This window comes from Neopsephotus bourkii, unplaced genomic scaffold (assembly GCF_033783945.1).
Source record: "Neopsephotus bourkii isolate Nb327-2 ecotype Australia unplaced genomic scaffold, CSIRO-AGI_Nbou_v1 NB_659, whole genome shotgun sequence".
In the NCBI taxonomy this organism is placed as follows: domain Eukaryota; kingdom Metazoa; phylum Chordata; class Aves; order Psittaciformes; family Psittacidae; genus Neopsephotus; species Neopsephotus bourkii.
The window spans coordinates 10,303,597-10,331,332 of record NW_026901158.1 but is presented as its reverse complement, the minus strand read 5'-3'; the positions used below and the strand labels follow the sequence as shown (position 1 = coordinate 10,331,332).

General features: G+C 55.6%; 1 protein-coding gene across 1 annotated transcript in view; it reads left to right on the top strand.

The window, feature by feature from the left end:
- The window catches only part of EXD3 (exonuclease 3'-5' domain containing 3), a 162,408-nt gene extending 135,068 nt beyond the window's left edge, over positions 1-27,340 (top strand). Inside the window, 1 exon segment of the mRNA XM_061353050.1 lies at positions 26,095-27,340. Within this exon segment, the coding sequence (XP_061209034.1) occupies positions 26,095-26,517 (423 nt within the window). The 3' untranslated portion in view covers positions 26,518-27,340.
- Positions 27,341-27,736: the final 396 nt, after the last annotated feature.

Below are 27,736 nucleotides of genomic sequence, written 5' to 3'. Positions count from 1 at the left end.
TGACACCACAGCCACATCCCTGAGCCTCTGCAGAAGGAACCAAACCAGCCTGGCAGACATTTCTCCTTGTAAATGCTGTTTTCAGGATTCCCTCCCCCCTTGGATGTCTTTTAACAATTTTTAACACATGGGATTTTAATGCATTCCCCTAAATAGCAGGGCTGGGAATGTGTTTCCCATAGAGGTGATACGTGAGTAGTGGGAGCCTGGGGACACAGGTGTGTTTCCTATGCTTGCAAGTCAGTAATTGTGCATGATGAGACCTTGCCAGCTTGTTCTTGGGATTCCTGTCTGTGGTGAGGTGTCTGAAACAGGGGGGGGAATAGAAATAGAAATTGAAAAGAATCCCCAAAGGCTCCTGGTGAGAAAGGCAAATGAAAGCAGTGGTTCAGATTAGCAGGTTTTTTCAACGTCATTTTTGTTCAAAGGTGTCAAAATCACACTGTCACTTTGGTTCTGGTGTTTCCAAGGAATGCAGAACTTGGAATTAATAGGGAAGTTATAGAATCATAGCATCACAGAATGGTTTGGGTTGGAAGGGACCTTCAAAGCTCATCTACTCCAAATCCCTGCAATGAGTAGGGACATCTTCAACTAGATGAGGTTGATGGTGAGTGGTCATGCCTGGTGGCCAGTTGGGTCTCAGTGGCCTGATTGCAGCATGGGGGCTGTCCTTGTCCTCTGCAACACCAGTGACCACTGGGGTAGCATTTGCTTAAGCCTCAAGCAGCAACTGCTTTGAGTGAGTCAAATCATCCTGTTCCCCTCTGCCAGAGCCACAGTGCCAAGCGCAGCTGCCGGCATCCCCAGCGTGGCCAGGTGGGATGGACCCCCAGGTCACTGATGAGTTTCTGCCCATGAGAGCCAGTCAGATGACAGAACATCCCTTTTCTACCAAGATTATTGAGTCTCATGGCCGAGAAAATCTCCCTGCTGAAAACCTTCCCTACTGCTGCCCAGCCCAGGAGCCAAGCAGAGATACAGTTCTGTCTTGTGCTGGCTGTCAGTCCCAGTTTCCTTTCCTTGCTGTGTCCAAGATGATATTTCTGCCTTCAGCGGTACCTTCCTGGCTTTTGAGTGATGATTAATGACTTCCAGGTCCCAAAGGTGTGGATGTGGGAGTGAGAATCATGGAGCAGAGGGAATACAGCTCTGGCATAAGGATCTGTGACAGCCTGGCTCATGCATCAGGAATGCCATGATGGAGGGGACGTTCCAAGTGTATTCAGCATGGGAAAATATTTTATCAAAGAAACTTGGAATAAAAAAATGAAATGAAAATCTGGACATGACCATTTGACCCAGTGCCACATGAGGGCTATTTTTAATTTCCTTCCTGATGATTCCACTTGTTTTCATCATCGTCAGCTCTTTGGATGTTGGAATTAGTCACCATGTATGAGATGAAGTAAACAGAGAGCTCGTGGTTTCCAAGTGAGCATCATCACAGCTGTGGGTGACCTGGTGGCACCCAGGACCATGTGCTCAGTTGGGTGTGTTTGTGACACTAGCACCCGAAGGGCTGGTGGCTCTGCTGCAAGGACTCGCAGTGTAGGTGTTGGGCACACTTCTATGTCTTTCTTTGGGGAAGGTGCTTTCTGTGGAGTCAGCAGTGTAAAAGAAAACCCAAGGATTTTCAGGAAGGGGGAAGCAGGCTCCTGCCCTGTCCTCACTGCTCAGTACTGTTCCTCTGATTTCTTCCAGCTCTGCCTTTAATGAGCCCGTGCTGAGAGCCTGACACAAGTACGGGCTTGAGGTCCCTCCTGGGGGCAGGCATGGAGGAGGAGGAGGAAGAGCCCAATGCCAGGTCTCAGCCTCAGCAAGTGCTAAACTGGATCACCCCAGAGCGTGGGGCCCACATTCATGAGCTGTGGTGGAGGCTGGGGGACACAGTGGTGTCCCCAAACCCCCATCTGCTCACGTGCTTTGAAACCCCAGTTGCGTGGTACGTTTTCTTTCTGGTTACTTGGTTCGTCAGGGCAGTATGAATTCCTTGAGTTCCTAGTTGCATGGTTCCACCAGTGCTGATTGCTTGAGAAGAATTGAGTGGGCTTTGGTTGATGTAGCTGGAAAGCATTCACTGTTATAACTGGAGAAGTCCTCATGTCACTGATGAACCCAGGAGGATCCTGTGCTTATCCATATGATGGTGTGGCTCAGTGTCAGAGCACTTCCCATTCTGCAGCCTTCAGCTAATCTATTTCCTAATCCTTTGAGCTGAGCTCCTGAAGTTAATGGGAGTTAGTGGAAAGCAGAAGGAGTAAGCAGGCTAATAGCCTTAGAGCTGAACCTTAATGCCTGTTCATTAAGGAGCAGCATTGTGTTGTTTGGGAATGTCTTTTTAGGCAAATTTTGAAATATTTAATATTTTACTTCTTAACCTCTGCATTTATATTGAATAGGTCTTAGAGGCTGGTTAACAATGATCCTATTTAATTGCAGTATGAGATTAAACATTCAGCTGTCCAGCTAGGGCGCTGACTCCTGTGCTGGCATTGCTCGTGCCTTGGGTTTTGCTGTAAATCGACACTGAGTCCAAGAAGGGTTAATAGCAGATGAAATGGCACCAGTCCCCTTCCGTGGCTTTGTGCTTCATTTCACTGTTTTAGTGGCAGATTTGCGATGGGTTTGGGCTGTTGCTGTGTTGTAAGGAGGAGCTTGAGGCAAGGGGGGATGCAGCTGGACTGGGACAGGGGGTCTCCCTCCCAGCAGAGCAGCGTGCCTGGTGCCTGCTCCCAGCCCCGCCAGCCCCACAAGCCCACAGTTACTCTGTGAAACCATTCAGTTGGCGTTGGCTGATGTAAAAATAAAAACTCATGCACAAACCCGAGGCTCCTCGTGTTTGTGAAAGTTGGAGTTTCCCACAGTGGCAGCTGGGAGCCAACGGCCCTTTTTTCCTAAGGTAAGGAGCCTTTCTCACCAGAATGGTTGGGATAACCATGACAGACATTTCCTAATCAGTCGTTAATCATGGACCAGCCTTTCTGACTCTTCCTGGGAGCTGATGCTCCCTCTGCACAGTCCCTGCAGCCGGGATGTACCCCTGGAAGAATGCTGGGTGATCCATCTGCTGGAGGGCAGCTGTGGCAGGAGCCTCTAAACCAGCAGTTGTTGGTGGAACAGAGCTGCCCCATGGCATGTGTGCCAGGAGGAGACAAGGAGGCAGGGACGGGCTCTCTTCCCCATGAGGAGGGTCTTTGGCAGGGCCAGGCAGTGGTGGATCCCCAAGGACCGGTGGGACCTGGCTCCTGCCACAGCTCCTTAGCCTGGAGAGAGGGGGGAGAAGAGGATGTATTGTGTCTTTGAGGTTTCCAGAGCCCAGTGGGTAAGAATGAAATACCCATGGGGGCATATAAGGATGCTGGGGAGGCACTCTTCATTAGGAACTGTAGTGACAGGACAAGGGGTAATGGGTTCAAACTGAAACAGGGGAAGTTTAGATTGGATATAAGGAGGAAATTCTTTCCTGTTAGGGTGGTGAGGCACTGGAATGGGTTGTCCAGGGAGGTTGTGAATGCTCCATCCCTGGCAGTGTTCAAGGCCAGGTTGGACGAGGCCTTGGGTAATATCGTTCAGAGCAAGGTGTCCCTGCCCATGGCAGGGGGGTTGGAACTTGATGATCTTAAGGTCCTTTCCAACCCTAACTATTCTATGATTCTATGATTCTATGTTGGGGCTCTGTGCCTCTCCCAGGCTGAGTATCACCACCACAGCGAGGAGCACCATGACCCACCTCACTGGATGCACCAGCTGGGTGTTACCAAAGCTCCTGCTGTGCCTGGGCTCAGTGACCTGTGATGCACCACCTTTGCTCAGTGACAGCGCCGTGCTCGGACACACACAGCGCGTTCCAGCCGCCACATGTGCTGCGTGTGAGGAGCGTTCGCCACGCCAGCAGAGGTGATGGGAGATGGGCAGTGTCGGGTTAGCACAGCACAGCACAGCAGGGCACAGCCCTGCCAGCCGGTTCTGCCTGTGGCCTTGCAGCACCGTGGGGTGCTCGGGAGACCCGAGCAGGAGCAAGCAGGAGCCGCCTCTCGCTGCCGTCCATCCCCTGCCCTGGCCATGCTTGTGATCCCCAGGTCACGGCAGGCACACAGGAGGTGCCGCCACCAGGAGCTGGGACAGGGGCAGGAGGGGCAGCGGCTCCAGCGCCGCGGTTCTGTCCCCCCAAGGATGACCCTCAGTTTTCTCACTGATAATCCTCCCTTTAATCCCCTTCTCCTCTCCTCACCCGGGTCAGGGCTTTCTTGCTGTCTCCTTCCCCGGCAGCTCCATCACCGTTGCTGTTGGTAATGGCCAGGTCCAAGCCGAGATGTCTCCATCACCTGCACACAACAGCATCTCACTGACAGACGGGCTGAAAGGGGCTGCAGGAAAGCTGGCTTGGTCGTTCATAAGGTGTTAAGAGGAATCACTTGGAGGTGGCTCAAGGCATGGCTAAACCCAAGTCCTGCCCCCTGATGAATCATAGAATCACAGAATGGTTTGGGTCGGAAGGGACCTTCAAAACCCCTCTAGTCCAACCCTCTGCAATGAGCAGGGACATCTTTAACCAGATCAGGTTGCCCAGAACCACATCCAGCCTGGCCTGGAATGTCTCTAGGAATGGGGCATCCACCACCTCTCTGGGCAACCTGTGCCAGTGGTGTGGGGCTGACTTGAGCAGAGAGCTCCTGCCAGCAGCCTGTGGTATCTGCCGTGCTTCTGGAGGACCCTGGGGATGTGGCTATGGGTTTATCCTGGTGAGAAACTAAATCCCTTGGAGCAGTTCAGGCACTCAGGGACTCAGTGGTGCTTCCAGAAGGGCTGCACTGAGGCTGGGGCACGGAGCAGCAGCACAAAGCCCTCTCTGACAACTTGAATCATGTAGTTTTGGGGACCAGTGGGAAAAAACAGCCCAAGGCTGTGGCAGAAGTGGCTTGGGATGGGAGATAAGGTCTTCCCCTTTCCCACAGGACCCTGGGTTTCTTGTCTGCAGGACTGTACATAAAAACCATGGAGCCGGCGAGGCCGATTCTCACAGTGCAGCACAGACTCCTCGGCATCGGTTTTCCCAGAAGCTCCCATGTCCCTAGGAGAATGCCCAGGCTCCAGGATGGGCTCCCCTGTGAGATGTCAGCTCCATAGGGGTTTGCAGCATCCCCACCATGTCCCATAGCTCCTGGCAGCATCTTGTGGAGCACAGTCCCCAGCGCTGCAGGGACCCGTGAGCTTCTCGGTCCCTTCCAAGCCAAACCAGTCTGGGATGCTGTGACTCTATGAATATCCCATTAAGAAAGATGAAGCAGAGCCGTGCAGGCTGGGCCTGGGCTGGGTCTGGCAGCAGAGGTGGAGCAGGACTGGGACAAACCCTTCTGCTCTGGGGATTTTTAACCCAGAGGGAATTTGACAGCAGGAGGGAGCAGGGCGGTGGGATGGGGCTGGTTGGGCCAAGCCTGGTCCTCTGCCTCTTAATGAACTGCAGAATCCCACCACAGCCAGGCTTTTAAGTGCAACCATGTCAAAAGCTTTAAGTCATTGTAGAGGCTTTAGAGGTGTCCAACCTTTGACTTGTCAGGGAAGAAAGCAGGGCAGAGATCCCTTTTTCCGCTGGAATAAGCCCAAATTGGCAGCCTGTGCCCAATTAGCAGCACAAGCCACTATGAACACAGCATGTGCAGCTCCAGCCTCGGCTCCTCTCACAGACCCCGTGAACTCTGGGGCTGTTTCCTTCCCAGCCACCCTTCGCTGGCAGGATCTGCACACAGGATGCTCTGGCCTGAGGAAAACGGGCTCTGCTGGAGCCTGGACCACGCTGGGGGGAAGCGGCAGCTTCTGGGTGCTGAGGGTGGGGACTGTTAGAAAATCCCCTTCCCTGGCTATTATATCACTCAGGCCCTATTGTATGAAAGTGTGTTAACATTGTTCATATATATAGTTCACATGATGCTCTGTAATGGGATGAGGTAGTGGAATTTTCCTGCTCACACTGAAGTCAAACAAACTGAAGGACAGCCCAGCTCTGGAAATGAAGTTTCCTTTCACTGGACAACCGAGGAGGTGAGAAATGGAGCTGGCTTTGCGGGAGCCTGCCTGCTCCGTCTGGAGCTGGAGCAGTGTGTCACTGGCTGCTCATTCCTCTCCTGGATGAAGGGCTGCAGGGGCCGTGGCACCGCTGCTGTTGCTGTACCGGTTCCTCTGGGAGCCCTAAACCTCAGGAAAAGGCCAGAATTCCCCCCGCAGGTCCCACTGGGGGTCTGCTCAGGGCTGTGGGCTGATGCTGTCCGCTCCCGGAAAGGTCTCTGACCACGAATGAACATCCCCTTCAGGGCCGGGGGCTGGAGCACAGCGTGACCCTGGCCGCCGCTGGCTCTTCCTGACACACAGTGCTCTGGGTTTCTCTTTTCCCACAGCAGTTAGGTTGCCCCATAACCCCTTGCTGGGCTGTTCGTTACCCTCCGGATAGCTCTGTGCCACCGTATCGCCCAGGGGCTGCTCCCAGGCAGGGCAGCATCTCCCTCTCCCCTCCTTCCCAGGGATGCTCCCAGTTGGCTTTTCCCAGACTGCACAGCCTCTTTGCTCACTGTGAGTGTACAAGCTCTTTCCAGATTTGATTGCCAGGCACTGACTTCACATTGTTACCTGTGGTCTGATAAAAAGGTCTCTGTTGGAAAATACCATTGAGCTTTTTTAATACATTCTTAATGCATTTTAACTTTCTTGGTACACTTGAGAAAACTGCAAGAAAGCCCACTTTAAAAATTGCTCAGCTTGGAGCCTGAGGTTCAGAACTTGTCTCAACTAAAGTGTCACATCCATTGCTTAAAATTGGAATTTGAGTATATCTACAGGAGTATTCACTGCTGTGCATCCAGAAGAGAAGGGTCCTCTCACCAGTGAGATGTCTGGGTTGTGGGAGAGACAGGCAAGCTTAAATCAGCACAACCTCTGGTATGTGAGACTTCACTTGCAGTACTGTGTGCAGTTCTGGTGTTCTCAACATAAAAAGGACATGGAACTGTTGGAACAAGTCCAGAGGAGGCCACGAGGATGATCAGGGGACTGGAGCACCTCCTGTATGGAGATAGGCTGAAAAAGTTGGGGCTGTTCAGCCTGGAGAAGAGAAGGCTGCGTGGAGACCTCATAGCAGCCTTCCAGTATCTGAAGGGGACCTACATGGATGCTGAAGAGGGACTCATCATTAGGGACTGTAGTGATAGGACAAGGGTTAATGGGTTAAAACTTAAACAGGGGAAGTTTAGACTGGATATAAGGAGGAAATTCTTTCCTGTTAGGGTGGTGAGGCACTGGAATGGGTTGCCCAGGGAGGTTGTGAATGCTCCATCCCTGGCAGTGTTCAGGGCCAGGTTGGACAGAGCCTTGGGTGATATGGTGTAGAGCGAGGTGTCCCTGCCCATGGCAGGGGGGATGGAACTTGATGATCTTAAGGTCCTTTCCAACCCTAACTATTCTATGATTCTATGAGCCAACATCCTGCCAGCCCCGGGGTGTTGGACCCTGGTTCCCCATGGGCTGGTTCTTGCCTGGAGCCCACCCTCCCCATGGAAGCTGGTGCAGAGTCCAGCCCTGTCTGACCCTGCTGGGGCTCATTTCACTGGACTGAGCTTTAAGGTTCCTCGCCCCAGAAGGGACCTGGGTCAGAGCAGCCTGGATGTGGTGCGGGGACCTGGGTGCCTTTCCAACCCACTGTCATGGAATAGTATCACAGAATCCCAGATTGGTTTGCATTGAAGGGACCTTAAAGCTTCTCCAGTTCCAACCCCTGCCATGCGCAGGGACCCCTTCCACTGGAGCAGCTTGCTCCAAGCCCCTGTGTCCAACCTGGCCTTGAGCACTGCCAGGGATGGGGCAGCCACAGCTTCTCTGGGCACCCTGTGCCAGCGCCTCAGCACCCTCACAGGGAAGAGCTTCTGCCTAAGAGCTCAGCTCAGTCTCCCCTGGGGCAGGTTCAAGCCATTCCCCTTGGCCTGTCCCTACAGGCCCTTGTCCCAAGCCCCTCTCCAGGTTTCTGAACTCACACACTCTTCTTCAGCTGATTTTTCTCCCCAGATTTTTAAAATCGAGAGGCTGCTGGAGCCCTTTCCCTCCCCAGGACGCAGGCAGTTGCTGCCCTGTGTTACTCCTTCCATGGCTTTGCACTTCGCCATGGCTGCACAGGCATTTTTCAGAGCCCTGCCTTTCACCAGCTGCTTATTCCTCCTTTTCTGCTCCTTTTCTGCATGATTTGTCCTTAAAAACATAGGGGGGCCCTCCCACCCCTGCCCTCCAGCTCCCACAGAGCTCACAGTGCCCAGGGCAGGTGATGCTGGTTGGACCCCGGGAAGCAGGGCAGAACCAGACTTTATTAAACACCCTAGAAAGCCATTTCAGTAAGGCCGTAAAACAGCAAGGCAGCTAAAAGCAGATAAATCTACTAATTATTTGCTCATTAAAAAGCCCTCCAATAAATTCTTTTAAGGTGATCCCATAAATCTCTCCAACATCATTAAGGCCAGTTGTCTTCAGTTCTTATCTCCCCCCAGGGAAGTCTTTTATGGGTCTACAAACACTGTTTTTAGGATTTGTGCTGCAGATAGAACCAAAGTTTGCCAAGATCATCCAGCAGCGGTGACCCTCTGTTCCCCATGGCAGCAATCAGGGAGCGGCACATCCTTGCCAGGAGGCAGATGAAGCCACTGGGACTGGTGTGGGACTGTCTGCTCTCATCTCGTGGCTCCAGGAATGTCACCAAGCCAGGGCTGTACAGACACTGCGGCTTGGCCCCAGCTGCTGCAGATGCCTTTTGCTGGCACTGCATGAGGGTTTGAGTGCAAGATGAGTGCCTTTGCAGCCATCAGGCCCCTTGCGCTGGGCGCACCCAGGGGTTTGCCCACCAAAGGGCAGGGGTGGGACATGCCTTGGCCATGCTTGGGGTGGCCAAAGGAAGTACAGAGGGACAGGGCCTTTCCATCCAGAGCTTTGGTTTTGCACATGAGGGCATTTCCCCACTGGCAAAATTCCTGGAATCCTTGAAATGCAGGGTTGGTTCCGGAGGTGGTGTGATGTTCTGCGCTTCCTGCATCCATGTCCAGCCCTCCTCGGCCCTGTTCCTACTCTCTGCTGTCCCTGGGAGCCCTGGCAGGAGTTGGGATGGGGGATGCTGGCACAGTTCCTCAGCTGTGCTCATTGCAGCAAGACGTTATCCTCACTGGGGTCTCCTGGTGACACAGGGACCAGGAGTAACCGGTGGTCCCAAGTTCAGGAGGTCTTTCCTGCTTAACCAAACCACCCTTCTGCTTTTGGGCATGGGGCTGGGTGGCCCCCTGATGTCCCAGTATGCAGGTACCATGGGCTGGGAGCCTGAAAAGCACCAGTCACAGCAGCAGCTTCTGGGGACTCACTGAGGACCAAGCAATTAATAGGTGGCTGCATTGGCTCAGGGGTTGCTTGGCAAGGATGGATGCAGCCCCAGGCTCCCTGGTGGCCCACATGTGGGCCTGGCTGGGCTTGATAAGGACCCTCAGCTGGATCCTTCAACCCGGGATGCTGCAGGAGGGAGAAGCATCCTTGTGCTCCAGCACCACGAAACAGAACCATGCTGCAAGTCTCACACCACAGGGAGGAGGTGGGGTGGTGCCTTGCAGGGCATGAACCCTGCAGCATCTTGCCACCAGCCCTGGGGCTCTGGACCATTTGGGTGGCTTTCACAGTGAGATTTCTGAAGGGCTTTCATTGTCTCAGCTCACAGCATTGTTACCTGCTTTCACCTACTGAGCTGGACCCAAAATGTAACAGTCATTGAGTAAAAGCATCCTGAGCTTTGGCATCTGGATGCTGTATATAAGAGGTGACCCAAGAAACTTGGAGAGGGGCTTGGGACAAGGGCCTGTAGGGACAGGGCAAGGGGAATGGCTTGAACCTGCCTGAGGGGAGACTGAGCTGAGCTCTTAGGCAGAAGCTCTTCCCTGTGAGGGTGCTGAGGCGCTGGCACAGGGTGCCCAGAGAAGCTGTGGCTGCCCCATCCCTGGCAGTGCTCAAGGCCAGGTTGGACACAGGGGCTTGGAGCAAGCTGCTCCAGTGGAAGGGGTCCCTGCCCGTGGCAGGGGTTGGAGCTGGAGGAGCTTTAAGGTCCCTTCCAACACAAACCAGGCTGGGGTTCTGTGAAAGCCAAGTTATTTTTGCTCATTCCCTGCTGAAACGTCAGTGATTTTGTCTGATTTCAGTTGTTTTCTGCCTAAACCCGGTCTCTCCTCAGCCACCCGAGGCTGTTCTGTCCCGCTCCAGATGGAGGTTCCAGCCCCATGGCTCTGTCAGTGGGAGCCCGGCTCCACGCTGCGGGCACGGGGCCATCGCTGCAGCTTCTGGCCTGGGGCTGCCTCCCCCAGCTCCCCTCATGCTGCTGCCGTGGGATGGGGGAGCAGCTCCCCAGGCACGTGTCACCAGCAGCCTGGTGTGAGCTGACAGCAGAGCAGGGGTTCGGATGTGAGCCTGATGCCACCCTGTGTCCCCATCCCTGCTCCTGCTGCAGCTGTCTTTTAGTGTCAAGTTTTATTGCTCTGAGATTACAGGCCGTGCGGGGGGGGTGGGTTCTGACCACCTTCCCCTTACTGAGATGATGTGTCACTTGGTTTTATGTGTGTTTCCCTGATGGGCTGTGCTTTCTGCCTGTGAAAAGCCTTGTGTCTGTTTCGTAGAGTCAAGCCAGTTCAACCAGTGCCACTGGAGTCCTCTGAAGGTACCTGGCATCCTTCTCCCAGGCACCCAGGAGTGGAATCGCTCTTTCAAAACCAAAAAGAAGGAAACAGTAAAGAAAACGTGGGTTTGCATCTCAGCCCATTTGAAGGCTCCAGGCTGGGCTGGGAGGCGGTCCTGGCCCTCCTGCAGGATGCAGCTCCATAGAAAACTGCCTTTTCCTAGGGCCTGTTGACCCAGGGGGATGCAGGCACTGTTGTGGGCTCATCAGCCACAGCCTGACACGTGCTGCTGCAGAGGCTGCGGGAAGGCAGGAGAGCAGCGAGCCCTCATCAGCACTGGGTGCAATGGTGGTTGGGTCCAGAGCGTGCCCTGCATCCCCTCACCCCATCCCAGGCAGCATCCATCAATAACAGACCAGCTTTGCCTTGCCCATGTCACGGTGGCATCTTGAGACAAGTTCTGCCCCTGTCGGATGTGGGGCTGCTGGGCTCTGCGGGGTGACGAGCCCCAGAGCTGCCTTCCCACGGGGAGATGCTGCCTGCCCCAGCCCTGCCCCCTCGGCTTCCCTCTGATGTGGCTGCTGAAGGATGTGGCAACAATAAAAGTGCGAGTACAGAGAGGTGTGAAGGGAGGTGAGGCCCTGGGCTTCCTGTTAGCACCAGTGCGACAAGACATGGCTCTTCCCCGCCGCCCGGAGCGAGCTGGTTCCCAGCCCGCTCCCCGCACCACAAGCTCCATTTACAGTTATTTACTAAAACAACACAGAGTGTGTGAACTCCCTCTAGGCCAAAAATAACTGCCGCCCCATTAACTCCAACTGTTTGTTTGTTTTCGGCTGGTTTCTGCCCTTATCCAGGCAGGGAGCCTGCCTGCTGGGGGGCACCCATGGCTGGGGAGAGCTCTGCGCTTCGAGCCCCCTCACCGCTGCTCTGGGAACATCTGGAGCACTGGGTAAAAGGCAGCAGCAACCAGAGGGTGTCTCTGGGCTGGATGGGTTTTGCTCTATGGTGTGTGATGGGGGGGCCTGGAGGTCCCCTCCCATGGGGACAGGGCAGCTGGGTCACAGTGAGATATCCCCCAGCCCTCACCCGCTTGTTTTGGGGGACCCGGTGGGATTAAAGGACCATAGGAAAGGCTTGTGGCTGCCTGTGGCTGTGGGTGTTGGGGAATGGGGCCAACAGATGTCCCTGATGGCGCTAAGAAGGGTATTAACTCCGGTCTCAAGCAGGGCTGGACAGCCTAAGTTGGGTCTGGTGGGAGGGAGTGCTCCTGGGGAGCCAGTAGCCCCTGGGCCCTTCCTTGTCCCTCCTTGGTCTGCCTGTGGGATGGGGTTTGCTCCAGTATCCCAAGGTACACTGTAAGGGGAAATCCCCACAGAGGAGTTCGTTTCAATTCTTAGTCTTTCAGGCAGGTTTCTCGGCTAAGAATGATGGGTTTTACCATCTCTGCCCCAAGGATCCTGGGAAACCCATCTTGGGTCTGAACCAGCTCCAAAACAAGGTGAAAAACTTCAAAATCATCACTGTGAAAAATGCCCCAGCTGGCTGCATGGGGAGAAACTGCTTCAAAGCAAAGCAGTAACACTTGTCCCATACCTGCCTGTGCCAGTGTTTGTGGTCACATTGGGCAGCCCGGACCCCATCCCCACTGCTGTCCCTTCTCATTATTCCATTACCCATCCTCACTGCCCAGTGTGCTTCAGCCCATGTGGGAATGACTCTAGCAAAGTCCTTGGCATTGCTCTTGGGTCCTGTCAAGACACTGAGGGTGGAATTTGGGCATCAGAGCCATGGCCAGAAAGTGCCTTAAACACCATGTTCCAAGGTCAAAAAAAAAGAAGTTGGGTCTGTGACGAAGGAGGAGGAAATGGTTTGTAGGGTGTGTGAAATAAGAGCATGCCATTCCCACACAGGTTGCTGTGTCAGCCACTTCTCCATCGCATCCATGAGCTCTTACCTCTGTGTGCTGGTGCATTTGATTGCTTTTGGGAGCTCTGTCTGCCTGAAGAAGATGACATTCGTAGAGAACCAGGGTTGGGAATTCAGTAGGTGGGTATTTAATATGTCCCTAATGCGCCTCAGCTGAGATGTCCAAGTACAGTCAGCTTTGTAGGGTCCAGTTCTCCACCCTGGGGAAAGGCTTCTCAGTGATGGGATGTAGAAGTATAGCTTTATCAAAATGCTCTTTTGTCTCCTGTGAGGAAAATCTAACCCTGTACAGAAAAATCCCATCCTTGCCCGAGTGCTGTCATCCTCCTCAAAGTGAAACATCGCACACGATGGCTGGTGCATGAATGTCCATGTGGTACCCTCCCTGAGATAAAGTGGGAAAGTCAATGCAAAACTGATGGAGCTGAAAGAAATATTATCTGGGGGTTATGGGCTTCTGTAAGTCACAAAATGTGGAGCGAAGCCCTTTCCTTGGCAATAGCAGTAGCTGTTCCATTTGATTCATTCTGGTAGGGAAAGCCCCAGGCTGTGATTGTCATCCAGGACCACTTTATCTCCATTAGTGTGTCCACAGAGGAGGTTAATAGTGCCAGAGCTGGAAACTGGGCTTCAGGCTGTGGGGGGCACAGCAACACAGAGGTTTTCTTCCTGCTCAGGATCACAAGGAGATTTTGTAGGTTGAGTTGTGCAGGACTTGGGTGTTTCATTTGTTGACCCCACTGAAATGTTTATAGTTGTCACCAACGTGATTTCTAATTTCAGAAGGGTCTTCCCGTATTTCTCTCCTCTTCTGACAAGGAAACGTTTTTCCAACCCAACAAACTTCCCTTTACATGACAGATGTGATGAGGGTTGCTCACAGCACATAGGAATTTCTCACCTTATTTTCCAGACAGTCTCCTCTGGTTTGGACTCATTGGGTATCCCTCTCTTCTTCAGTCTGTTTGCAATGAGATGGTCACCCTGTCTTAATCTGCAGCCTTTTCCAGCCCTCTTTAAGGATCTCCTGATGTGTCACAAAATCTTTGGCATCCCACATCTAGATCACCCTGGAGAAGGAAAGGCTTCAGGGAACCCAACCACAGCCCATGCCTGTGGGGGGGTTACAGGGCAGCTTGGCTCCATGGGGACATGGAGGCTGAGCAAGAGGCTGTGGCCATGCATCAGATGGTCACAGAGAGGTTCCCACTGTGGCACTGGTGAGCACTGGTGAGCTGGCCTTGGTGGAGCCTGGCAGAGGGATGTGGGGTGCTCCCGATGGGATTCCAGCCCTAGGAACCCCTTAGCTCCCATCCCTTGATGGAGCCCTGGCATCATCAAGCATGGAATGGCTGCCCTGGAGGCACTGGACACAAAGCCTGGGGAGCTTTGGGCCTCCTGTACATGGGAGGTGCTGTGCTGGGGTGTGGGTCAGCAGGACTGGTCCAGGCTGCACAGGCGCAAACACCGCTGGGTACCACTTGGAAGCACACGGATGCTCGGGTATGAATTGCATTCAAGACCAATGAGCCAGATGGTTCTCACCAGCCACCTTCCCTGGACTCATGTCCTCAGGAGACCTCAGCCCAGGCTTTCAGAGCTGGGCATCACAGCTTCCCAGGCCAGCAGCTTTGGCCCCAGTACTCGTGATGTCCCCAGGGGCTCCGGTAATGGTATTTTCCTTTCAGGCTTTGCAGCGTAGCAGATGTTTATGGCGCTGTCTGGCACGGGAGGCTCCTCACTTCTCCTTTCTCCTCTGGGAAAATGCTCAGAGAACAAAATATAGTAGATGTTTTAAAGACACAGGATTCTCTTTTGCCAGCTCAGGGAAGCAGTTGGTGCTCTGCTTCTTAAAGATGATGGAGGGATGGATGTTTACTGTGTGGGAGAAACCACACGTGGTTTGCTCCCAGGTCCATCATCTCCAAAGCCTCCGACAGCTTGTACTGAGTGAAACTGGAAAAAGAGCCCAGAAACAAGCTCAGCACTGATCCTGTGCCCATGGTGCCTCTGAATGCTGGGCTGACTCTCATTCTATGGTGGGCCCACCCCAAACCCCCTCCAGGACCATTTCCTATAGGCCTTTGATAGCCTGGAGCTTTGAAGGCTGCTCCTGGAGCATAAATTTCCCCTTTCCTGCCTGATTGTGCATCGCAGCTTCAAAGTGGATGCAGAATGCGTATGGCTGGAAAAACACGTGTAAACGTATGTGATATGAATAGAGGGTCTGAAGGCGCTGGGGAGCAGGAAACACGTGCTGGGCTTGTGTGAGCTACGTGCACAGGGGCTGTGGCACCCACAGAAGCCCCTGTGCTCCAGTGGGTCCAGCTGCCCCCCAGAACCCACAGCTGTGGCCAGCAGATGCCAGCACCCTTGTCAGCTCTGCTCAGCATCATGGTGCCCTGTCTGCAGGGAACCAGCCCCTTGACAGCTCTGCACTTCAGGAAGGTTCATCTCCCCTTCCTGGACACTTGGAGATGTTGGGTGCTTTACCTGGGCTGTTCACCATGGCAGTGGTTGGGGAGGAGCTTGGTCCCTGATGTTCCTAAATGCTGATGGGGAGAATTGGCCTCGGCTGGTGTCTCTTGCTCTCCACAGACCAGGAGGAGTCGTGTGGCCAGGATGCAGTTGAACACCAAACTCCTGACCCGGGGGTCTCTGCTGTGCAGAGGGCAGTGGGGAATCAGGGCAGAGCTGAGCTGGGGTGCCAGGCAGGTGAGCACACATCCCCATGCTCCCCATGCCCTCTGCCAGGCTGCTTCCATGGGTGCAAGAGGGGGAGAGAAAGGGGAAATTGGTTCTTTCTGCCCATGGCATAAATGCAGGAGCCGGAGGAGCAGTGGTGCCCACCACGGGACACCAGCACCAGCTCCTGCACAAATCTCACTGCTATGGGAGCCACAGGGCACATTTTACCATTTGGCTTTTGCTGATGGCAGGGTTCCAGTGCTGCATCCGTGGTGTGAATTCACACACGTTCCTGACCGCAGGCTCATTCCCACCGGGATAGGCAGCACTGCAGCTCGCCCCATTGCGGTGCTGGATTCCAGCCCCCAGCATGTGGATTGGCACAGCTGATAGAGCAAATCCCCCCATTTGGGTGCCACAGGGTACGAGAGCTCCTGTCATGCAGCAGACTCACTTCTCTTCCCTTTTGTCTCTCCACTGGCCTCAGTGGGACCCTGCTCTCCCGTGCACCAAGGTGATGAATTCCCAACACCAGGACTGTCACTCATTTGCTGCCCCAGCCGTGCGGCACTGCAGCCACTTGAGTGCTTTGTTTCCTGCTTTGCACGTGTTTCTGGACCCTGGTTTTCACATCTCCTGTTTGTTTGCTTTGAGTGCCGGGGGTGGGACCCGGACACAACCCCAGCAGCTCCCAGCCTGGAGCAGCACAGGGCAGGGGCTGTGAAAGCGCCTGCTGAGAGCGTGTTCACATTGGGACAGCAAAGCCAGTGCCTGCAGCCCTCACGCGCTTCATGTGGTCATGGGGGCTGCTGGAGCACGGAGCCAAGCAGCTCCTAAGCCCCTGCTCCAGCTCGTGTGGGCAGCTCCTGCAGGACCCGCTGTGGTGTTCCAGGAAGGATGGAGCCAGAGGGAGGAACCTGGTGTTCCCTCTGCAGGGAGTGGGCAGGCAGGTGGGAGCAGCTCATCCAGCCAGGACCATGTACACCTGCTCTGAAGGGTTTTATGCTGGTGTGCAGTGTCCTCCCAGCCCACCCCATGGCTGTGCAGTTCCCTGCTAAGAGGCCAGGGCTCAGCGATAGAAGGGGACTGTTGTCCCGCAGCAAGCCTCAGCTGTGGGTCACAAGATGGTATTGGGCTAGGCTGGGCAGAGACGGGAGCTCTCCAGGGATGGGTTGTGGCTGTGCATTGTGGATGCTGGCAGGAAGCATCCAGCTTATGCAGGGACTGAGCTGTCTTGAGTGTTCCCATGGGATTTTTGTTGGGCTCTGGTTCTGCAGGATGCTCAATGAGGCTGAGAGTGCTCAGGGGAGCACATCCCACCAGGAAGCCCAGCAAGCACCCTTCCTCCAATTTGAAACAATAGACAAGGAGGTTGATGCCAACCTCAGCAGCTCCAGCCCACACTTGTCCTGTGTCATGGCACCATTGCAGAGTCCTCTACAACTGAGAGCACTCCTGGGTGCTCAGGGCTGTCTGGCTTTGCCCTCTGCCTCCGTGGTCACTGCATCAGGCTGGGCACATTCCCTGCAGGGGATCTCCTCACATCCATCCAGCTTCAGCCAGCAGCCATCCCGGCTGGCCTCTCCTTGGCTGTGCTCAGGACCTCCTTCCTTTTCCTTCCCACATCTTCCCCTGCCATTCAGGAGCAGGTCCTGTTTGTGGCGGACCCCTCAGGGCAGTTCCTTGTTTCTGGCTCTGGTTTGTCGGACCCGGTCGGGGCTGTTGGGTTTTTGATTGACTCTTCATCCTTTTGTGTGTTCATTTCTGCTGATGCTTTGCCCCAGGCTCCCCCCAGAGCAGCCCAGCGACACACCGGGGTGAAGGCAGGAGGAGGATGTGGATGTGTGTGCAGGAAGGGCAGGAAGGGCAGGGAGCCGGGTGCAGCCACTGCCTGGCAGCACAGTGTGGTGCCCAAACCAGAGCTGTGGGCACTGGGTTGGCAGAGATGGGCCCTCACTCCAGTGAGGAGCACAGGGACAGCAGGATGGGGAAGGTAACTCCAGCAGGCTGCAGCTCCATGCAGGGACCCTGGCTTTCCTCTCCTTCCCACAGACAGCTCAAGGAAAGATGAGGCTTGGGTCTGCAGCAACCTGGATTTGCTTGCCCAGCATTTGTCACCAGGTAGATGTCAACAGGTACCTGGGGAAGCAGAGTCCCAACAGCACCTTCAGGGGGTATGGAACAGAGCTGGGGTGTTTCACAGCACATGGCAAGGCTGGAGCACCCCAGCTGGGCTGAGCACCCTGCACTGTCCTTAAGCACCCAGGCCAGCATCACCAGCCACGGTAGTGGTAGCACTCAGGTTGGCATCACCACTCATGCTGACATTAAGCACTTGGGCTGGCCTTAAGCATCCAAGCTAGAGTTAGCACCTAGACTGATGTTAAGTAGCTGGACTGGCATTAGCACCCAGGCTGGCGTTAGCGGCTGGGCTGACCATAAGTACCCAGTGTGGTCTTAGCACACAGGTTGAAAATAGCACCCTGGCTGGTATTAGCTCCCAGTCTGGTGTAAAATATCTGGACAGGCACCAGCACCCCAGGCTGGCAGGAGCACCCAGGCCAGCATCTCTGACTCCAGCACCTTCCCACATCCCTCTGGATCCTAACGTCCCCCCAACTACTGCCCTCCCCTGGGGCAAGCCCCCTCACTGCTGGCACACATGGGTGCCACAGGGTGCAGGATGGCTGCAGTCTGGGTGCTGGGACCTGCCAGGCCTGGGCCACTCCCCAGCCTGCCCAGGGCATGGGGTGTTCTAGCATGGGAAGGGATTGTAGGCCTGTGGGGTGATGGTGGCTGTGCCGCTTCGAGCCCTCTGCAGGCCTCTTCAGGGCTCTGCCAGCTCCCTTTGTGGACAGTGTCAGTGATCTGGGTTAATCCAGACTGCTTGTCCTGGGTGCCACGGTCCTCCTCTCCTGACCCTGACCAGAAGAGACAGCACTAACCCCATCAGCATCTCTGGTGCTGCTGCTGTACCCTCAGGCTGAAACAGTTTCTGTCTCCCAGAGGATTTGGGGGTTCCATTCACAGCCAAAGGAACAAAACTCCCTGGCAGCCCATACATGCAGTCAGCTGGGAGCTGCCATCCCTGGCATCCTCCCAACATGGGCCAAGTGCTGGAGGAGCCATAGGGTGGCTTTGGGGATGATCTTTCTTAGGGAATGCCAAGGAGCTGTGGCATTGGGGTCTTTCTCATCATGTCCCTTTTGGGGCGCCTTGGCCTTGCGCTGGCTCCGAGTACCCTGTGAGAGCACCATCCTGAGAGAGGCTTAACCTCCATCGGACCAGCTCAGCCAGGAGCAGTTTTGCCCCTTTGCTTTCTCTCTGCTCTCGTGACACAAAGAGCAAAGCTGCCACTTTGCCCGGAATGACCCCTGTGCCCTGCAAACGTAACCCCTTCCTCAAAGAGACAAAAATCCCATTGCCTTGCACCTCCATCTGTTTAGCGAACAGTTTAACCTAACAAGATTAGCATTCGGGGTCGTCTCTTCTTCTTTTACGTTTTTTCCCTGCTGTTTGCAAAGAAAACAGCATTGGATTGAGGACAAAAGCTCGAAACCCCTCATTTGTAAGTAGTGGAGCCTTTGGAAACTGTTTTGTTCCAGCGTTATCGGGGGAAAGGGCCTGTGAAGCCCCCCCTAAAGCAAACAAGAGTCAGCCAAAGGGCTCGGCCCTGGGGACGATGGAGCCCAGCACAGGGCACCTGCACCCAGCTCTGCCTGCTGCAGGGTTGGGGAATTCCATGAGGATATTCCCCCCAAGGGGGTTTGTGGAGAGAAAGAGGGATGCAGGGAGAGGCTGTGGTGGGATGGCTGGAACAGGAAGGAATCAGGATTCATGTTCCCTGTTCCCCCACAGACATCCTTCATCCATCCCTATTGGGAGCACAGACTTATCACCAGAGGCGATGGATGGAGCCACGGTAGGAGGAGGGTCATGGAAGGCAATGAGTGTTGAAGTTGAATTTACCTATGAGGGGACACAAGTGCATGCTTGTTCCTTAAACACCAGCCCATCCCACCACCAGCCCCTTCCAGCTGAGCCTCCGGGCCCCCTGCTGCATCCTGGCACTGTCCATAGGGGTGGTGGCCTAAAGAATCCCCAGGGAATCATCATCAGGGAGGGGGGGAAAGGTAAAGGGTTTGATTTTCATTCCCTGGGACTGTTTTCCCCTCCCTCATCTCCCGCCCACCCCCTCCCTTTTTTGCCACATTGTGCTGAGCTTGAATCAGGCCTTCACAAAGGGGATTAGAGGCCGGTTCCTGATAAATAGCAAAGCAGGTTGGAAGCGTGGGAACCAGCCATGGCGCAGCACGGAGGGACATTCCTGCTCCGGAGGGCCGGGCGGGAGCAAAAGTCCGGGCTAACCCCGGGTCACCCGGGGGACCCAGCGCCTGAGAAGATTTGTTCGGACACTGGCTTTTGTTGTGCACAGTTCCGTGTCAGCCCAGCGTGTCTCTCGCTGCTATTGATGGGGAAGGAAAGCGCTATTGTCAGGCACTGAGGGCCCCCCTTTCCCTCCTGCGCCCTCGGGGTGACGTCAAGGCGGTACGTGGGAACCCGACCAGCCAGCCTGGAGCGGGGCGAGTGGTCCCAGCGATGCTCTGTGTTGCAAAGAGATGCTCAAGGGGTGCCCGAGAGCTGAGCATCGCCTGCGGGGACGGGAGCTGTGCTGCCCACTGTCCTGCTGGGGCTGGGCAGGATGGGTGCTCCAGCAAGCAGCTGGGTGGGATTGGGGGGGTGTTTATCTCAGCCCTGGGGCTATCAGTGAAATTTCCCACAGGCAGGATCATGCCAAAAATTCCCACTGGGAACCAACCGCCCAGGCCTGCACAGGGTGTCTGCGGTGTCAGCTCCCCCTGCATGGACACCTACTGATGCTCAGGCGTTCCCTCATCCGCAGGCTCTTAGTTGCTGACCTGGTTTTAATCTCGACCTGGAGACTCTAGGAGAGGTGGGAGCAGGGGCTGGGGCTGACCCACCCCAGGGTCCAGCTCTTGCTCTGGACTCGCGTAGGGCAGAGACACGCAGGAAGCTCCCCTGTGAAGCGCTCTGGGGGTGCAGCAAAGCTGCCGGAGCCCTCAGTGGAGCTCAGCTGCTCCGCATCTGGCACCGAGGCTCACGGCAGCGCCGAGCGCCTGGGGACAGGCGGCGTGCCAGGGATGGAGCCTGCTGGGAAAATCCCTGCATCCCGCCTCCCGCCTTTCGCCCTGTGACCCCACAGCGAGGAGCTGCAGGTGACCTTGACCCCTGCAAGATGCCTGGTCCGGGCCAGGGCTCTGCACGTTTTGTAGGTCAGAAAATGAGCTGAGCACCAAGGCTGGCTCTTGCTCCAGCCCTCAGTCCTCCTCTGGAGCCTGAGTCAGCTGCTGAAGGCTTGCTGCGAGCTGAAGCTCCAGCAGCCTCTCCTCTGGGATCCATTCAGGGAGCACTGGGATGGGGATGACTCCAGATTCCCCCCCAAAGGCTCAAACAAGGTGAACAATCTAAACAGCTGCAGCCACGTGGGACCAACTGGCTTCGTGTCCAAGCAAGGAGGCAAATGGAGGGGGACAGCAAATGTATTTGCCTCTGCCGGGGCCTCTGTCTGCTTCCCGTGATGTTGGAAGGGAAAACAAAAGCTGGGATTACCCTGGAGAGCCCAAGCAGGACAGCGGGAACACGGCTGCTCTGCCGCTGAGGATGCAGGCTGGGAATCCGTGTGGGCAGCTGCAGTATTCCTGGAGGTCACTGGGGAGTCCAAGAGCTGAGGGGCAGCGCCGCTGTGCTGGGGCTGGGCAACAGCCAAGGGTTTTCCAAAGAGCCATGAAGAAAATGGGAATGGTTTCCAAGAAGCCGGGTTTTCAGCCCAGGCTGGTCCGGGTCCTTCCTGGTGGGTGGAGGGAGCAAGTCACCACCTGGCCATGTCCAAAATGCCTTCCTGGCTCCTGCAGGCCTGAGAGCAAGGACCCACCATGCTGTGTCCCACTGCCCCCAGCCTGCTTGTGCCCAAGCACTGAGTCAGCACTTGGCAGTATGGGGTGTTCCTGGGGAGCCTGGGAGCGGGCAGGGATGTGGGGCAAGGATGAGGATGGAGATGGGGATGAGGATGATGAGAATGGGGATAAAGGTAAGAATGGGGATGGGGAGGGGGATGCTCTCCTGCTCTGAGCAGATGGGATGCCTTCAGACATGCAACCCTTGCAGACCTGCTGAGGGAAGCCAGGTGGGCACTGGTTGCGATGTGTTGAGCTGCACTTGGAGCTATCCATAGAAAATAAATAGTCCTGAAATGGGATTTTTTTTGGTTGTCGTAATCACCATCATCATCATCCCGGGCTCTCGGGGTCCCAGCCTAGTCCTGCCTGTTGGAATCCAGCTGTTTCCTGTGCTCTCAGCAGCAGCCCTGACACTTCACCATCCTCCCGGTCATTTATTTGAATAGGTAAGATCCAGATGTCCAGAGTGAAACAAGCAGCGCTGGATGCTTGGACTGCTCCAGCCCTGAGCCCTCTGTGCTCCAGTGGTGCCCCTGACACCTCTCTGAGCCTTACATCACCTTTAGGTGACCGTGATGGGGCAGGGACTGCTGGAGATGGCTCTTGTGGAGGTGCTGCCAGTGACTGGGTTTATTCCTTTATGCCAGTGCCAGGAGAGGACCAAGGGCAACAGTCCCCTTGTCCCAAAACACCACATCTCTCTGGCTGGAGTCTTTAAGGCATTTGTCTGAGACATCTGGAGATCAGACTCTCCTTGCCATCAGTGGGTGCTGACCCGTGTCCCTCACACAGCTCTGCCAACCTCGGGGCTGTGCATCCTGGGGAAAAAGAAGTGCTCTAAGTCACTCTGATCAGTTAGAATGATAAATAGTAACTGTGAGGGGAGGCGAGGTTCTGGGATGGTGGGCTTTGGCTTTGGCTTTGGCTTTGGATTAGATTTAGGCTTTTGTTTAGGCTTAGGCTTTGGTTTAGGCTTAGGCTTTGGCAGAGGGATTCGGCCTGAGAGTGACAGCCTGTGTTAAGATGGACTGTCAGGTTTTGCTGGTCTGAGTTTTGTGACTTTCATAGGGTTAGACTCAATTTGGATGGATAGTTAACCTTTCAGTTGCTGCAATCATGCAAAACAATCCAACTAACAGCAAGTGCTAATCGCTTCCTTTTAACTGATGCTCACAGTTAAGATAAGTGGGTTTTACCCAGCTGCCTCTGTGAGATTCCTGGGAATCTCCATGGGAAAACCTTCCAAGTGTCCCCATGTGGGAGATGTCAGCCAGGAGGGACAGGACAGGGGGTTCTGCTCTGGCATGGACACCTCCCTGGTGAAGGGGTTGCGTCAGACCAGCCAGGGCCATCCTGCCCCATCGCTCCGACCCCCCACAGGCAGTTTGGGGCTCATGCTGCGCACCAGTGGCAGCTCGTGTGCTGGGAGCTGCAGCGGCTCTGTGCCTGCAGCCCTCCCACAGCTCCCTGGTCCCTTGCCTGTGAGCATCACCATTCCCACGGCTCGTCCCTTTGGCTCCTGCAGAAGAGCCGTTTGGTGCTGTGAAAATCCTTTGGTGGTGATTACCAGCTTTTGGGTGCGGTTACATGGTAGTAACGTGGTTAGTGATGGTGCCAGTGTGTCCAGATGCCACGTGCCTGTCCCAGCGTTGCCCTCAGACCCACTGCTGGAGCACCGCTGGCCCCAGCACAGGCAGCCAAGTGCCAGGAACATCTTCATGTGTGCTGTGGGATCTGGCCCAGGTCAAGCAGGCAGCACAGCCCCACTGTCCCCGGTGGCACCGTCCCTGCTCCAGAGCAGAGCCAGTGACGTGCATGAGCCCTGCCTGAGCTGCGGCCGGTGCAGCGCTGCCCTTGGGGTGCACCAGGGGTGGGTGCTCCAGCGATGGCTCAGGGCAGAGCTGTCCCCAGGGACAGAGCTGGGAGCTGCAGCCAACACCAGCCGTGCCAAGGGGCAGCTCCCGGCCCCAGCTCACGTGGGAGTCCCGGAGCCAGGTGCTTCCCATGGGTTTGTTCCTTTCCCTTTCTTAGTTCTTTTTGTTCTTTTTCCTTCTCTTTTCCTTTTTTTTTTTTTGTTTTGTTTTTCTTTCCATTTTTCTTTTTTCATTTTTTTCCTTTCCTTTTCCCTTTTTTCATTTTTATTTTTTATTGCTATTCTTATTTCTTTTTCCTTCTCTTTGTTGTGCCCTTTCCCTTGTGCTTTCTGTTCTTCTTTTTCTTTCTGTCTTCCTTGTTCTCATTCTCTCCCTTCTTTTCACATTACCCAGATGTGCTCCCTTTGCAGTTTATACATCTTGTTTAATGCTGCTCATAAGAATTCACAGCCCTTCAGCAGAGGTATCGCCGTGCCCAGACACCCTGACTTGTGTTATGATAGTGAAACCTTGTCACCTTTGTACCAGAATCCCTTACCCCAGCACTGCCAAGGCCACCCCCAACCCATGGCACTGAGGCCTCGTCTCCACGCTGTGTGAACACTTGCAGGGAGGGTGCCTGCAGCCCTGCCCTGGGCAGCCTGTTCCAATGCCTGAGCACCCTCTGGGGCAGGAATTGTTCCTCAGCTCCATCTAAACCTGCCCTGGTGCAGCTCGAGATAATCCATAGCTGGAGCCTGAGCTGCAGGGTTGTTTATGGGGTTCTTTGCCAGGATGGTGTTGGGCTGGTGGTCAGGCAGAGATGCTGGGGTAGTTCCTTCAGAATTTAAGGCTGGGGAACCACCTTGTCATGCCCAACCGGGAAGGCGGGGGCGGTCAGGACCAATGCCCGCTGGGTGGATGGCTCCAGCCCGAGTTAACAAAGATGAGCTCAGTTTAAGCCAGCACGAACGGGAGCGGGCGCAACCCCAACCCCGGCCGGGTCTTACTTGCCCGAAGCGCAGCCCCTGGGGCAGCCGCAGCGCTGCGTGCCCTGTCCCACCGCGGGCCCGCCGGCAGGGCTGGGGCCCCGCTGCTCGCCGCCGTTTGGCCCCGCAGCGCAGGCCGGGGGCAGGGAAGGGTTCGCACCTCGGGCGGGAGATGAAAGAGCCGCTGGGCCCGGAGATGAAAGAGGCGGCGGGGCCGGGAGGTGCGCGCAGCCCCGGGACACGGTTTTCTTCCCATCTGTGCGGCGCAGCGGGGCGGCAGCACCCAGGGACCGGCTTTGCCAGGGCCCCGCTGGGGCTGCGGTGCTGGAGCGGCAGCGGGGCCCGCGGAGCATCCGTGAGGAAGGGGGGCTCTGGCGGTGTGGGACAAAGGAGAAGGGCTGCAGGGGACTGAATGTTCATGGAGGCAGCTCCGCGGCTCCCAGCCCTTGTCTGTGTCTGCTCTTGGGGCTGTCCCTATGCCCAGCATCAGGAGCCATCGCTCAATGGTGGCACAGCAGGGATGCAGCCCTGGGTGAAGTCTCCATCAGGTGAGGCTGGGACAGGACTTGGTGGCTTCGGGAATGGTTAACCTCAGTGTCCCCAGTCCCTGGGACTCCTGTCCCCAAGCAAGAGTATTCCCATGTCACACCCTGGCGGTGCAGCACACAGTAGGAGCCCGGCATGATTGGTGCCCCATGCCACGCTGTGCTGCCATTGCACACAGTGCTCCCTTTAGCTCAGCCCCAGAGTTCTTGACCACACCAGGACCCCGGCTGCTCTTCAAGGGGTGGCTGTGTGCCAGGCTGGTCTTTCAGTGCCTCCTCTGTCACCTCAGACTCTGTAACTCAGCAGGGCACAGGCAGCACCAAGGCAGGCCTCCTTTTATCATGGGGGGATAGTAATCTCTCTTTAGCCTCTCCCTGGCCTGAGACTAAAGCTGGAGCAGCAGGAGGGAGGTCAGAGTCACCATGAGCTGAGCAGGTGCCTGCTGGGCTGCTGAGGATGCTCTTCTTCAGAGGGCCCTGTATCCTCCTGCACTGGTGTGGTTTGTCCCCAGTGGCCCATGGAGAGCAGTGGGAGCAGAGGGCACCCAATCCTGCCCCAGGAAGGCTCGGACTTGGAGGTTTGGACTTTGGCTTGCCTCAGACTGTGGGGTTGAGCCTCCAAGACCAAATGGCAAGAGCTTCCCCACAGAGACCCTAACCAGGTACAGGAAGACTCATTTTTCTTTTCTATGTACCAACTTCTATGCAAGGGGCTGTTTTCTCGAGGAGCCTCAACCTTGCAGGTACCCATAAATGGGGCTGAGCAGGAGAAGCTCCCACCTGACTGCTCCCACCAGCTCTCCCAGGGTCACACCAAGCCTGCCTGCTGCTCAGCAGAGCTCGGGGAGTTTCACCCTCCAGCCCTGGCCCTGTGCATCCCAGAGCTCACCCAGTCTGCAGGACCTCGTGGCGGGGTCCCAACCAGCTACAGCCATGAGCAAAGGATGCTGACCCCCCTGACAGGGCAGGTAGGGACCAGCAGGTCTTCAGAGTGCTGGATAAGGATGCTGATGAGGTTCCCTGCTTGGCATTTACATGACCTGGACTGCAATGCGCTCCTCACTGCATGGATGGAAACAAAAAATGGGCTCAGAGAATCACTTGTTTCAGCTTAAAATGTTGTGGTTTAAGTTAATTTTCACTGCCTCAGAGTGTCTTTGTTGGTTCCGAACCAATTTGACATGACCTCAGGCAGGGGAAGCAGAAAATTATAGACTCATGGAATGGTTTGTGTTGGGAAGGACCTTAAAGCTCCTCCAGCTCCAACCCCTGCCACGGGCAGGGACCCCTTCCACTGGAGCAGCTTGCTCCAAGCCCCTGTGTCCAACCTGGCCTTGAACACTGCCAGGGATGGGGCAGGCACCTGTGCCAGTGTCTCTGGAGCCATCCTCTAAACCCACCTCTCCATTTGTGTCTCCTGGCTGCTCTCCTGGCAGGTCCAGGGCTGCTGCCGGCCCTGGGGACAAGTGCGCTCTGTCAGAGGACACGGCACATCTCCCACACTGGACATGAGTGTGAACGTGAGGAGCTGCGGGGTAGCACCAGGAGGTTGGGATGGACTGAAGGCAATGGACAAGCCCTCGTGGATGCTCCTCTGTCACAGCTACAGCAAGTTTGGCAGTGCTGTGCCTGCTCTTCCCTGGAGAGCACCAGCCTCTGCAGGACCTGTAGGACTCAGTCGGCACTGGGAAGCCCAAGGACGATGGGCAGGGGGACAGGGGTCTCGGCTCAGCTCTAAGCCTCTCATCTGCATCAGCTCTCCCTGCTCCTGCCTCATCCGCCCCGGCTGCTGGGTAAGGATCGCTTTTCACTTTGGACAAACCTTAATGCCCATTTACTTGGCTCAGCTGGGGGCTTGATGAAACCATGGACAAGCAGTAATACCCTTGTACTCATCTCCATGATGAGTCAGAATGAGATACAGAATGAGATATAGAATCAGAGAATCAGCCAGGTTGGAAAAGCCCTTTAAGCTCATCCAGTCCATCCCTTACCCCAGCACTGCCAAGGCCACCACTAACCCATGGCACTGAGGCCTCATCTCCACGCTGTGTGAACACTTGCAGGGACGGTGCCTGCAGCCCTGCCCTGGGCAGCCTGTTCCAATGCCTGAGCACCCTCTGGGGCAGGAATGTGTGCAGAGGTGCTGCCACGGTCAGTGCTTCCCCCTTGCTGCCGCCAGCCCCAAGGTACCTGTGTTGGATGATGAACTGAACCTGCTGCCAGGTTTCCCATCCGATCTGCTGGACACTGAGTGAAACAAGAGGGTTTAATGAACCCAGCCCAAGGCACCAGGACACGGCCTGCGTTTATCATGTTCTGCTTCCCCCTGAATTCCAGTCCTCTGACACGTTTAGACCGAACCTGATGACCCACATCTGACTGCGGCAACGGGGACGAAAAGTGACCTTTGCAGAGGAGCTGCCCAGGGGAGCAGCCGCGTGTGCTTGGGGCCACCCCGGGCCACTGCTCACAGCCCTGCCCTGGAGAGGAGCGGCTGGCAGCGCCGAAACGCTCATTGCTTGTAATTCAATTACCTTGCAAAGCAGAGCCCAGCGCCGAGGACACCGTCACAGCATCCCCTGGCAGAGAAACAGCTCTGGGAGCCATCACCCGCGTCCTGTGTGAAAGAGCTGAGTGAGCTCCTGCAGGATCTAATAAACACGTGTGTGTAACGCAAAAGCCAACTCCTCTTCGCAATGGGACCCACTGGTGGAGCTGGGGGAGCTGGGGGTCACCCCATCCCTGCCCCATGCCAGGGCACTGGGAATGGGCCAGGAGATGCATATGGGGCCTGGAAACATCCCCCAGCCCTTAGGGACAGGCAGGTTGTGAGGTGAGGGGGGAGCCACCTTCAGAGCTGACTGCAGGTGGAGGCAGGCAGGGAAGGAAGCAAGAGAAGGGGGGAATGGTCACACATCCCTCCTTATTCCTGCTTTCCCTGTTAGAAGCATGGAGCTAGAAGCTAGGATGCAAGGCCACAAGTGAATGTGGAGTTTGTGAGGTCTCACAGTGGGGTGGGGAGACAAGAGGGTGCAACAGTGTGGGACTCCACAGGCACTCAGCACCCACTGTGGC